At 37.2% G+C, this 13,654-nt stretch overlaps 1 protein-coding gene across 1 annotated transcript; it reads right to left on the reverse strand.

The window, feature by feature from the left end:
* Window positions 1-534: 534 nt before the first annotated feature.
* tbc1d17 (TBC1 domain family, member 17) lies at window positions 535-13,276 on the reverse strand. Its single transcript, XM_028042698.1, has 17 exons — window positions 13,126-13,276; window positions 11,856-11,951; window positions 11,704-11,781; window positions 11,513-11,624; window positions 10,741-10,924; window positions 9,555-9,669; window positions 9,301-9,468; window positions 8,592-8,717; window positions 8,412-8,515; window positions 7,802-7,896; window positions 7,605-7,721; window positions 6,354-6,454; window positions 6,068-6,167; window positions 4,153-4,250; window positions 2,827-2,943; window positions 1,842-1,928; window positions 535-1,146 (listed from the first exon to the last, which is right to left on the reverse strand). The coding sequence occupies exons 1-17, from the start codon at window positions 13,150-13,152 to the stop codon at window positions 994-996; spliced, it is 1,878 nt and encodes a 625-aa protein (XP_027898499.1). The 5' UTR covers window positions 13,153-13,276; the 3' UTR covers window positions 535-993.
* Between the last annotated feature and the right edge of the window lie 378 nt (window positions 13,277-13,654).

Consider the following 13,654-nt stretch of genomic DNA (forward strand, 5'->3'; position numbering starts at 1 on the left):
GTGACATTTAAATAATTGAATTTTCCTTCTTCATTAGTCCATCTGAATCAGTCCTACTGACAGTGAACTAACTCATGATGCTGCCTTCACCATATTTGACACTTGGGCATCTTGGAATGTTTTACATTATTAAACAAGTTTTTAAGTCAAACAAAGACAACCTAAGAATACGAAACAGTCTCTAAATGTTAACATTTGTTAAGAAATACCTTTAACATTCTTGATCTCCTCTTCCTCTGGAGAATTGTTTTAATTGAGCTGCATTGGATGTTTTACAGCAGAACAAGCCCAATTACAGCTTTTCAACTAGATTTAAGTCCATACTTTGACTAGGTCTTTGCAAACATGCATTTTATTGCTTTCAGCCACTTAGACAAGAACCAGCTGGTTTACTTTTGACCACTTTCCTGCTGCAGAAACCACCATATTTACCTGCTAGATTCATTTATAACATTATATGTTCTTGTTTTTTTTAGGTTTTTTTTCCTGGATTATATTTTCACAAAGATAAATAATAATCCACACATAAAAACCTTTGCTTGCCTCAGTATGATTTAAACATTTATTTTATAATGCAATAATTACTTGTTACAGAAAGTTTTAAAATGAAACTATGCAGAGTGAAAACTGTAAGGCATGCAAGAAACTTTGCATAGGTCCAGAATGGCAACATGTAGCGCCAACGCAGGGCTGCCAGTTAGTTACCATTCTTCTTAGCTTTTCAGACACACTGGGAAAAAATAAAGCAAAAACTTTCATTTAAAGGAAATTAACAACAGGAAACAGTTTAATAATGAGTAACAGAGCAGCATCAAATGGGAAAAAAGAAAAACAGAAACAAGGGACAGAAAAAAAAAAGACACTAAAAATAAAACACTGTATGTATGGGTAGAATGGTCACAGCGCCCCCTGCCTCTCAAAGCCATAAGAACAGTCTTTATATTTGTTAATGTTCACGTCATGTATAAATATCTTGACCAGCTGAGGTGAGGTTTAAGGGTAGGAGGGAACGTGGGACGAAGCAGCGCCTCCCTCTGCCTGACCCAGGAGGCGTTCGCTCTCGCTGCTCTGGGAGTCTGAGCTTTCCTCCGCCGGGCTGGGCGGGCCGCAGAGACCCAACACCTGCTTCACCTGACGGGGAAGATCCTGGAGGGAACAACGATAACACTAAATCAACTGTCGCGTAAATAAAACTGATCAAACACTGCGTGGTTCTGGAGTATTAGGGTCAGACAAATAAAAAATGTAAACATGAGCATGGAGTAATAATGTCAGAGAAGATTGTAATAATATAACAATAAAATCATAATACACAGATAAAGTAGTAATATAATAAGAATAAAGTAATAAAATTGACAGAATATAGTCATAATATTACCAAAATAGTCTTATTACCAGAATAAAGTTGTATTAATGCGAGAAGAAAGTTGGAATATTACAAGCAAAAATCATAATAAAATGAGAATAAAGTCAAACTGTTATCCAAAATGGCATCATAAAATTCCATTTACTAGAATAAAGTTGTAACAAAGTGGTGATGAAGTCATACTAATATGAGAATAAAGTTGTAATATTACCAGAATATTTTTTTACAACCAGACACAAAAAACAATGACAGTTAAAATGTTTACTTGATTCTCAACATTTTGAGAAATTGGAAAAGTGTGGTGTGTATTTATTCTCAGCCTCTCTGAGGCAACACTACCTCTTAGTTGACTTCACTAATTTGGTTGCAGTGGGTTTTATTTACGTTTTTTAGCATAAAACTCCACAAGTTATAGTACCAATAAAAAGAGCAGCACTAAGTGTTTACTGGACTCAACCTGTGCAGTTTTACTCACCTTGCAGCCAACAAGCTGCCGGTAGATGGCCTCCGCGTCCAGCAAGACGGTCTGCAGGTCCAGCTTCATCGTCAGCTCGTTAATATGCTGCAAACCAGTCAGGAGACATAAGTCAAATTCAAGCATTTTTCAAGCATTTCAAAGATGAGTTTTCAAACTTTTCCAGCATTACTTTGGAGAGAAAAACCTTAGAAAAGAACTTAAGAAGGCAGTTTTAATTCACTAATGTACATAAAATTGGAAATTGCAAGAAAATATCCAAAGTTTTGAGATGAACCTCAGAAATGATCCAGAAAAAGTTTGGACATTCCGAAATTTTGAAAGTCTGAATTTGAAACTTTTTCTATAAAATTTCTGAAATTAATCTCAAAAGTTTTTTTTGAGCAATTTTTCAACTTTTAGAGCTCAGAAATGTCCTTGTTTTTTTCTTGAAAATATGTGAGATCAATCTCAAAATTTCAGATTTTTTTATTGGAAATGTACCCCTTTTTTTTCTTTCTTTAAATCAACAAGGGCCCAAATACACCATCATATTAAACAAAATATACAAACAAACAATCCAAACAAATTGTGTTAAAATTAAGGACCTTTCTGCTCAAATTAAATGATTAAACACGAGATATAAAGAAAGTCCCAAAGAAATCTCTAAAAAATGTTCTGGCAAAATTTTTTCGCATTTAGTGAATATAAATAATTTTGGGGATTCTAACTAACCTGAAACAAGAAAAGTTTATTATGATTTAACTTGAGACGTTGAGATTTTTCAACTGTAAATAACGTTTTCCAAATTTAGGCTATTAGATTGCACTTTATTATTAAAGTTAATAATAACTTTATTATTAATAGAGTTAGAATATCAAACACTTTCAAGGACTTTATGCAGAAATCAAAAACCTAATTGAATCCAAGGATTTTCCAGGATTTCCAGCATGATACCCTGGAACATGTTACTACCATTTGAATATTAGTGATGGCGACGGCTGACCTTGAGGATGGTGTTGAAGTCGTGGTCGGAGCCGATCAGCTCCCCGCGCTGCGACTCGAGGATGGAGCAGGCGATCAGCAGGTGGAAGTTGTCACACGGGAGTCGAGTCCAGAGGACCTGGAGGAGAAAACGTTCAAACAGGAAGCAGTTTTAGCTTCTAATCTGGACTTTAATTGTCTGTGCAGCTCAGAGGTTCAGTTTTTAAAAATTTGTAGTGCCATGCTGATGTTCTTTGAAAATTGTTTTATCCACAGTTTATCTGTAGTTGTTTATTTTTTAGCAGTTATGAGGCACGGTGGGAAAGCCTTAAACTGCTGCTGCGGAAGCTACTCCAGTTGTTGCTAGGTACCCAAAGAATGAATGAGTTGCTAGGTACCCAAAGAATGAATGAGTTGCTAGGTAACCAAAGAGTGAGTTAGTAGATTCCACCAACCTTGCTTACCTATCTGTCAGCTAAAGCCTTTCCTCTGCCAACATCCCCCAGAATGCTTTGCAGTTCTGGATCGGAGTTCAGTGAAATTATTGAGTATTCTATTCTTTATTGATATTGATCATGTGTCTATCGTGATAGATATTGTTATTAATTTATTGTCTTAAGTTCCTGCATTAATAAACAACATTGTTTTGAGCTAAACCAAGGGTGTTCAAACTTCAATGTGGGATCCAGGGGCCTTTTGATTGATATTGTATGGTCCCCCAAACACAATTCAAAAACAAATTAAATAAATGACGAGAAAACTACTACTTTTAAATTACTATTTACTTACAGAAATTTTAGATGTAACACAAAGTGATCATATTTTTCAAGCTTTGATTACTTTATTTATTTAATTAAAATACTTTATGCTTAGTTTATTGTTGAGAATTCCCATTTTTGGTGAATTTAGTTCTTAAAAATTTGATTTCTTTAGCCCGCGAGTCCTTGTGAGTTGCTGACTTTGGCCCATGTTGCAAAAGGTTTCGACACCCTGATCTATACCAAGCCAAAGCTGATGCAAGATTTTAATGAAATGAAAAATTAAGCTAATTTTTGATTACTTGAAATATATTTTATCCGTTTGCGAAAGTCTCACCCTAAAATCTTTTTTTTTTAAAGTTTCCATCTGCATCAACTGTCTGTGAATACAACATTTCTGAATTGTTGTCTGGGGCCAAACAAAGTCATCCAGAGGGCTACAAATGACCCAGTTGTGCCGTACTCTTTCCTATCCTGGATACGTGATGTCTGAAGACAACAAGCTGTATTCTTTTGCTCCCACTTCACACAATAAATCAGGCTACTACTATGAGAAAAATTATAATATTTGGTTACGATCCAACACTCACCTCCCACAATGTGAGGATGTCTTCAAAAGAAAACTCCCTCTTGAACCAGATGAGCAGCCAGCGGAAACAGAAACAAAGCGAGCCGCTGTCCTGTGAATCTGAGCGACAAAAATATGATGTTCAAAGATCAAAACATGTTCAAAGTTTTAATAAATAATAAAGAAAACCACTCTAATATATATATATATATTTGCAGCAGCTGATATGCTCTTAAGTCTTATCAGCATAATTTGGGGCATTTATTGTAATACTGATAAATCAGAATGTTTACAACTTCTTTTCTATCTCTTTTAGGCAACTGCATGTCACTGCAAAGCAAACATAAAATACTGCCCTGCATTTAACCATATTTTTATATTAATTGATGCTAGAATCATTATTAATTATCAATTATTAATCAAACATCTAATAATCAACTACTACATGAGTAGCTAACTACCCAACTGGGCGATTCTAAAAATAGAGCACAGCAGCGTCACTTACTACTAAATCTATTTTTTTATTTTTAGTTATTCTTTTTCAAATCACCTTTGAGTAGGTGTAAATTAGAAATTTACTATACATTTTTTTTATATTGAATATTAGATTACATTTTCTTTTAAACCGTTGGCCTCAACCAACGGTTGCCGTGGAGACCGGCTAGCGCTAGCCGGTCTCCACGGTAACGAACAGTTGGTGGAGGCAAGCTAGCAGCAGAAGGTAAGGAGATTATTTGCTCTCGAAAACATGGCAGAGAAAAGAAAGAAAACATCTAATTTTCACAGTTAATACGAGGAAGAATTTGTTTAATCACTTTGAATTTATTCCTGTGCGTGTCTCATTTGCGTGGCGACGGCAAAGCAACGCAATATTTAAAGACATTTTCAAACATGTCACACATCAAGCTACCATGCTAACTACCCACCGGGCAGCGCAATACGAGCCCGGATGTTAAAGGCAGTTTTGAGCAAGTCTGTTTTTTTAGTCTTCTGAATTCAGTAAGTGTTAAAGTAAAAATCTGAAAGTTGATTGTATGCTACGTTATTGATCATACTTGCAAAAATGTTGTAAAACTGATCATTTGCAAATGTAAATACTTGCAGAGATTTATATAAAGTGTTGCATATTGATATTTATTGTGATGAATAATTAACATGAACTATGTTTCTGCGTAGATGAATATCATTAATCAGTAATAATATATTATCAAAAGTAAATTAAGCAAATTTGTTATTTCATACATGTGTCGTCAACTGCTAGGCTTTTGCATTAAGTGGTACCCAAAGAGTGTTTCTAAGTTTCAAAAAGATCTGTGATCTCTGCTGTCATGGAACCAATCATAGAAAACATGATATAAATTACAGTTTTTAGTTTTCAAAAAAAATAAAAATTCTTTAAATAAATAATTCACAATAAATGTCTGTCACCAATAGATATAACAAAAGTAGGTTTTCATCTTTTTCACAGAATAATTACACTGCATTTCCACAACAGAATGTATCAGTAATATTTTTTTACTCCATTATGTTTAAATTATCTTCTTGTATAACTCTGCACAAATGTCAACACTCCACAAAGTCAATGTATTTGTCTTCTTTTTGTAAAAGTTGAAGTAAAATAGTTGTTCTTTAAATATGACAACAAATTCCCATATTAGATATTTACCAAAAGCTAAATGTTGAGCTAGCTTTTGAAAAAAAGCTAACAACATTTGGGGCTCTAGGTAAGTTTTATTAACTCATCTGAAGGTAAAAATGGTTCTTTGGGTCGTAAAGGTTGCAGACCACTGGTTTGATAGTACTGTCTGCTTTCTTCCTTTTTTTTAAATTTTTTTACCTACTTTACCCCAAATATTTGCATTTACCCCAGGACTGACCGGAGCTCATTGTGCTACCAGACTGCCCAGTTTGACTAGAAGAATGGCAGCAGAACTAACCCAGGAAGTCGCACAGCTCTGGGTCCAGAGCCTTCAGAAGAATGCTGAGCTGAAGGAGCTGCTGCTTCATGGCCTCCTGCGACTCCTCAAAGTTCTGGTGCTGCAAAAACACAACGAGCAAAAAGATGTAAGAATGTACTTTCCAAACACACGGCAAACTCAACAACAGCATGGAAGGCATAATGGAAGCCTATTGGTAGAAAATGTCAATAAAACCAAATGAATATTTCAAATCAAAAACATTTTGTGGTGAAATTGAGAAGAAAAGGGAAAGTTCTCAACTTACCACCAGGTCCATGAAGCCAGTCAGGCACCAGAAGGACTCCACCTCGTTCTGAGTGACAAAGAGAATCGGAGCGAGGAGGTCGCTCATCCCCTGGACATAACCTGGATCATGAACAAAGTGTCACCATCAATAATAATAATAACTAGAAAATTTCTGAAGAAACTTAAAAGGGTCCCGGCAAAGTGTGTGTATCTGTTGGACCCAAATCAGGCGTTCTGATGCTGAAAATTAGCAACGATGCCAACATTAGCTAAAAGGCTGTTAGTAGCAAATTATCATGTTGACTAATATTGACCAACTCAGTACACAAACTGTTGTTTTATATGGTAAAATTAGCTTAAATGCTAAGGTTAGCTTAAATTCTGTTACTGTTACAATGACCTACTCGATGCAGTATGCTAAACACAGTCAAGACAGCAAAAATGTGCAAAAATGGGTTTTCTTTAGCTGTAAGGCTAATGTTAGCACTGTACATGTTACCACTAGCATGTGCAGCGACCGGCATGATGACAGTACCAGTATCATGTGGGGGATCGCTACCATGTTGACAAACATTGACCAACTCCATTAGCTTAAATATTATGGTTAGCTTAGATGCTGTCAACAGGATGTGGGGTATTACTTACATGTTGAAATAAGACAAAACTAACTTACAAGTAACTTTTCAGCAAAATATAACAGCTTGTTTTAGGTAAATAATTCCTTAATATTGATTTATAAAGTGCTAGCTCCACAGGCAAATTATTTCACTTAAAACATTTTTCCTGTTTTACAAATTAAATAATTTGCCAGTGGAATGAGTACTTTTTATCAATATTAAGGAAATATCGGCTTAAAACAAGCTTTGATATCTTGCCATAAGTTACTTGTAAGTTAGTTTTGTGTTATTTAAGGTGCACTAAGATATTTACACAAGAAACTAGCTAAAAAACACTTTGTAAGATTTTATGTTTTTGAAGTGTAAGGGGATTGGACAAAACTCTGTGGAGTTGCAGTGATTGGTCAGAAAAAAAGGTTGCAATAGTTACAACATCGCAACTTCCTGGAGGGATTACACAGCAGCAAATCTACAGCAGAATGACTGAAAAAGTAAAGAATCAAGGTGATGCAATGGCCTAGTCAATGCATCACCAAAATTTCTTCATTCCACTCCAATGGAATGAAGTCTTCCATTCTGACTTCATTGGTCAGAATGAAGGAGTTTGTCCCCTCAGAAGGTAAAATGCGATCCGTTCTTTCATAAAAACACACCGAGATCGAAGTTGTACATGCAGTACGTCATCAGAACGTCGTGGAGCAGAGTCAGGCCCGGGTTGTCGTTGCCGGAGAAGAATGTGTTGTTCCTGTCCGTCCTGTTGACGTCCCGCTCTGTGGAGGACAGCAGGACAAAGGATCAGGAATCTGCTGCAGGGCTCACACAACAAAACAAAGATGTTTTATTTGGCGACCTATCAGGCTCCTGTAGCCTCTGAGGAGGGAGTTCCTCATCTCCTGCTCTTCACTCACAGACTTCCACTGCACCTTCATCCTGAAGTACTCGTCCCTGCAAATGAGACGAAAGACGTCTTGGCCAGCAGTCTGAAACGATTAATCACGATAGACCTAGAACTGCAGCTAACAATTATTTTAATGGTTGATTGAATATTTTCGATTACTAAATTGGTTGACAGTTATTTCAATAATAGATTAATCATGATTAATTAATTAATCATTTCATTATTGATTAATTGATCAATCATAAAAAATAGCACCTTTGCATATATTTCATTCCAGCCTTTTTTATGTAATATAAATAAAACAAAAATGCAAATAAAGTATTGTTTAGCTGCAGACGCATCCTTTGCTCCAAATGATCAGTTATTCACTAAAGGAAAGCTGTCATTGCATTTTAAGCAATAAAATGTTCTTTTTCTTATTTAAGAAAGGAATTTAATTGTTGATGTACGTCTTTTAATATTGTATAAGAAGGCTTAAATGAAAAATCTGCAGAATGTCCCAATTTTATTTATTCGATTAATCATCAGAATAACTGATTAATCATTAGTTGAGAGCACTAACGTTTTGACTCGAAGAATTTCCTCTCTTTCCTTTGAGGTGCTCTTCCACGGATAAAAACCAAGGAGGAACTTCCACACTTCTTTCCTGAGGTTTGGAGCGATGCCCTGCAAGGTTTATGAACATTTAGCTCCAGTAATGTTCCAAATGAACTGCGTTTTTTTACTTTTTGTCCCGTCGTACCCCTCTGAACACCAGGTCTTTGACTTTCTCTGGGTCGTTCACCCGGCCTTCAGAGTCCAGGAACTCCTCCCACTGGACCAGAGCTCGTCCTCGAGTAACTTCTGGCCTGGGTCCGAGCTCCACGCCCTGCAAGGGGACAAGCAGCCACAAACACCAGCAGCTCAGACCTCTTCACGTCTGCGCCGCAAAAACACAGAATCTATCAAGTAATTTCTTTTGCAAATATCTTAGTATACTTAGTATGCTATTAGAATAAAGTCGTAAAATTATGAGAATGAAATCATAAGAGAATAAGGCATAGGACTTTGAGAATAAAGTCGAAATAATATGCTAATAAAGTCAGAATTTGTTGAGAAAAAAAGTCAGAAAATTTTGAGAAAAGAAAAGTCATAATATTACCAGAATAAAGTAAAAAAGAAAAATAACATGAGAATAAAGTCAGTATCAATTTTAAGGAAATTGATTTTCCTTAAAAAACATTCTTAAAATTAGCAGTTTATTTAATTATTTCCCATGTTATAAATGAAATAATATAGAAGTGTATCTAGAACTTTTTCATTATTTTCAGGGAATTATTGACTTACATAAAGGTGCTTATTTACTTATTTCAAGTGTACCCAGATATTTGCACTAGAAGCTAGACCAAAAACACTTAGTAAGACTTTGTCTTTTTGCAGTGTGCCGTGTTGCTTTAGCGTCTTTTTCTTACACAGGTGATGAGCTCAAACCCGGGTTCGTCATCAGGCTGTGACGGCAGACCCGGATTCTGAGAGCTCCGCGACACAGCGGCATCTGGTGGCCGGAGGGCGGCGCGGAAGAAGTTGGTGACCTTGGAGAATCCCCCAAACGTAGTGGCGTACGGGTCGTGGATGAACCTCTGCTCCAGTTGGAGAAACAAAACATTATTGAAAAACACAAAACGTTTGCCAAACTCAAGACGTTGGGAGATGATCCTGAAAGTACCGTGACGATATCAGAGCCATCATCCAGGATGTGCAGTTTGTCGAAAGATGGACCAAAATCAGCTGAAGACGAATCGCGTGGGTAGACGAGAAAGAGGCGTCCATCAACAGGCGACCTGATGATGAAACATAAACCATCTGTATTACAAGTCGTCGTGGCAGAAAGTACGACCACTGCTCTCTGGTTTGCCTCTTATTAGGAGGGTGCACTGATTTATCAACCCCAAAGTCCTTAACTTTGGGAGATGGGTGGACGGCCGATACTTACATGAGAAGCTGATCTTATCTACTTCAACAAAAGTCTCAAATTCAACCACAGAAGAGCAAAATCCACCTCTTTCGCTCTCCCGTGAGAAAAGTTTGACTGACAGAACAGACCACCAGGTCATGTCTGCACGTTTACAGTTATCAATAATCACCCTACTGTTGCCAACTCAGTGACTTTCTATATTTAGAGACCTTTCAGACAAAAAACTGTAGCGCTGCAGTGTATCATCACCGTTCTTCTTTTGAGCATGCAGAAGTCTGATTACGGTCAAATTTAATCAGTGATAAAACGACAACACACAACGATGCAAAACATCTCCAAACAAACAGGAAGAGGAAATAAAATCACCATCCTACTGGGCGATCTCTGAGGAGAAGCTTGACCCAGAACTCTGCGTGACGATAACAGGCGGAGCAAAAAGGTAGGACGGAGTATTAAGGACATTGTAGATAGAAAAAAGAAAGAAAGAGTAAACTTCCACCAAAAAAAGACATTTTTATATTCATCTCAGAAAACATCTAGAGAAAAAAATTTTAATTTCTAAGTTTGAAAAGTCAAAAATTTGCTAGAAAAAACTAAGACATTTTGAGATGAATCTCAGAAATTATATAGAAAAAGGATGGAAATTTCTGGTTTAAAAAAATCTAAACATTTGCTAGAATAACTCAGGAATCTTGAAATGAAACTAAGACATTTTCCAAAAAAGGAAATTTTCTAGTTTGAAAAGTCAAAAGGTTTAACATTTTCGACTTTCGAAACTCAGAAATTTCCAAGTGTTTTTTTCTCAAAGATTTCTGAAATTATTCTGTGTAAATGTGCTCCTTTTTTTCTATCTACCATGAAACCAGATGTTTGACAGCAGGGGTGCTGATAATCACGATGCCAGTGATTTGTTTAACTCTGTGCTGGCCACACTCACTGGTCCAGGACGATGTAACGGTGGAGAGCCCGCAGAAGTTCCCTGGTTCCACCTCTGTGGAAGTGCAGAGGGGGAAGCGGGTGTCCTCCTCTGCTGGTCAGCACCATGAAGTTCCGACCCAAAGAGAAGCGGGCCCTCCGGAGGGAGTACAGCTCCGACAGAGGCAGGGAGAACGCCCACTGGCCTGTGGGATCAAATTCAAATTCAGAAACACTTTATTAATACCAAATGGAAATTAAATGTTGTTGTAACTCATTAATTTAGATTCTTTAAAGAGTTATTGAAGATCATGATGGCTATCGGCAGGAAAAATCTTCTGCAACAGTCTGTACTGCACTGAATCTGAAGAAGCCTCTGACTGAAGATGCTCTGCCTTCCTAAGACAGTCCCATGAAGGGGATGGTCAGGGTTGTCCATAATTTTCTTGATCCTAGGAAGAATCCTTATTTGCATTATCATCTCCAGAGGTTCCCCAGAACAGAACCAGCCTTCTTTATCAGGCTGCTGAGCCTTGTTAGGTCTCTGCCTCTGATTCTGCTGCCCCAACAGACGACGGCAGAAAAGATGGCGCTCCCAACAGACTTGTAGAAGATATGCAGCGTCTTGCTGCAAGCAACCTTGAAGGATCTTAGCTTAAAAACCCAGGCTTTTAAGAAACTGGCTGCTTATCAATTAATCATTGTTCGATCAATAACACCAATCAGATTTAATTTAATCTATTAATCTATAGCTTGCATCCGTAGCTATGACTGTAGGAAGCAGGAAGTAAAACCTGAGTCTTTCATGGGGGCGTGCTCGCGATCCTTCTTCACGGTGCTGATCACCGCCCAGTCAGGCTCGTACCCAGGGTCAAAGTTCGTGTCCTCCTCACCTCCCTCGCCATCCTGATTAGAAACAGACAAATCAATGAGAATTAGAACCAATACAAACATTTTTTAGATTTTTCGCAGGCAGTCAGTTGACCTTTTTGCTGTAGAGGACTGCAGGCGCACTGCGACCATCATCCTCCAGGGGGCTCCACTCTAAAGCAGGCTGTCCGGCCTGCAGAACATAAAACCATCAGTTCACCCTGCGCGTTACTGGATTCTTGTTTATCTCTCAGCAGATCTGCCTACCCGTTCCACAATGCGAATAAATCCCGGTATGCTGGTTTCCTGGATGCTCCTCTTGGCGTTTATGTGGAGGTACACGCCCTCTTTCTCAAATATCAGCTGAGAAGAAAAGAAATCCTCGGTTAAACTTCTACAGTGAGCTAACGCTGACACTGACTGGACAAAAGTGTGGAAATAAATTGGTTTTAAACTGTCTAATATGGTGAAAATGCATGAGATTAAACAAAGTCTAAAATGACCTTTGTGATTTTGACCAAAACGGAGAAATAACCTGATTATTCCAACAAGTGACACTGCTGAGAAACAATGAACTAATCACAGATAATGATTACGGCACGATGGCTTCATCTTCTTTTTTCCAAAGCCCACCAACACATTATTGTTGACAATTATCATTCATTTTAAAACTTTTTCCATCTTTAATGCACCATAACTGAACTTTTGACAAAATGTGTTCATTTTACACCTTTTCTTACTTGTATTTTAACATCCTGTATGCTTTCCTCAGTCACTTTCTGTGCCTCGAAGTGACGCTAAGCCCTTTTGTTTGTCTTATGAATCATACTGTATAAATACGGTTTGATATCAAACCTTTTCAGCCAAAAAATTTTTTTAAAAAGCAATCTTAAAGCACCTTTGATGTCACCTTTGAGTTCATGGCTTCCATGTATTTCAATGAGTCTAATTAACTTTAAATAATGTGTTTATGCTGGAGTTTTTGTTTTGTGATTGCTGATTTGTATTCATTAGTTATAGCCATGAACTAATGAGTAGTAGTCCTTTTGGATTACAATATAAAAAGGTGTAAAAAATACCCAAAGGAAAGAACTGGCAGCATCATGCAGCGGGATTACTTTTTTCAGATTTTAATTTGAAATTGAAGAGCTTTAGAAGAATGTAGAATGTCCATTTTCTTGATTTGAAATGAGAAAGGTATGTCACATGATTACGGTGACTCATCTGTCAGATCAAAATCCCAACACGTTCAAGAAAAACTTGCTTAGACTTTACCAGTTTTTACCCAGCTAACTACACAGCACGCTTTACTATCTATAAGATGAATCACATCGTTATGGGGGATCTACGGGACAGGTTTCCATTTTTTATTTAAAGCCCATTGTCAAAGATGAAGCAGATAGTGTCCTGGATTACTGTTCCAACGTTACCGAGCTGGTGTGCTAACCTTAAACCTCAACAGTAGCTTTGTGTTAGCAAGATGAATTGGTAGAGAACCTATAAAAAATTAAATATTAAAGAAAAACGAAAAAAATACCTTGTAATCTTCCACGTTTTCCCCCATTTTCTCGTCGCCTGAGTCCCTTCGCTTCTTCCAAAACAAACGTGACGTCACACTTCCTGTTCATGGAACGTCCCGCCCACCGAGTGGCGGTCATGTGACACGAGAGCCAATCAGAATGTACTTCTTCTTCTTCTTCTTCTTCTTTAGATTTTAACGGCAGCTTGCATCCAATTATGTTGCACTACTGCCCTCCATTGACTCCTACTACCTACTCCTCAAAGACTCTTAAAAATCCCAGTGTTTTTTAAAAAACGAAAAATCTTCTTTTTCCCCTCAATACTATTCAGCTGATCGATCACCTTCTCAAATTTCAATTCCCTACTAACACCTAGTTCTGTTTTTAATAATCTTCTTTGACTTGCGTATTTCCTACATTTAATCAAAACATGTTCCACTGTTTCTACTTCATCACACCATCTACATAAACCAGTAAGATGTTTCCCCATCTTAAAAAGAGTTCCGTTTAGGAAACTATGCCCAGTTCGTATTCTATTTATAATTA

Source organism: Xiphophorus couchianus, chromosome 16 (genome assembly GCF_001444195.1).
Source record: "Xiphophorus couchianus chromosome 16, X_couchianus-1.0, whole genome shotgun sequence".
Taxonomy (NCBI): Eukaryota; Metazoa; Chordata; class Actinopteri; order Cyprinodontiformes; family Poeciliidae; genus Xiphophorus; species Xiphophorus couchianus.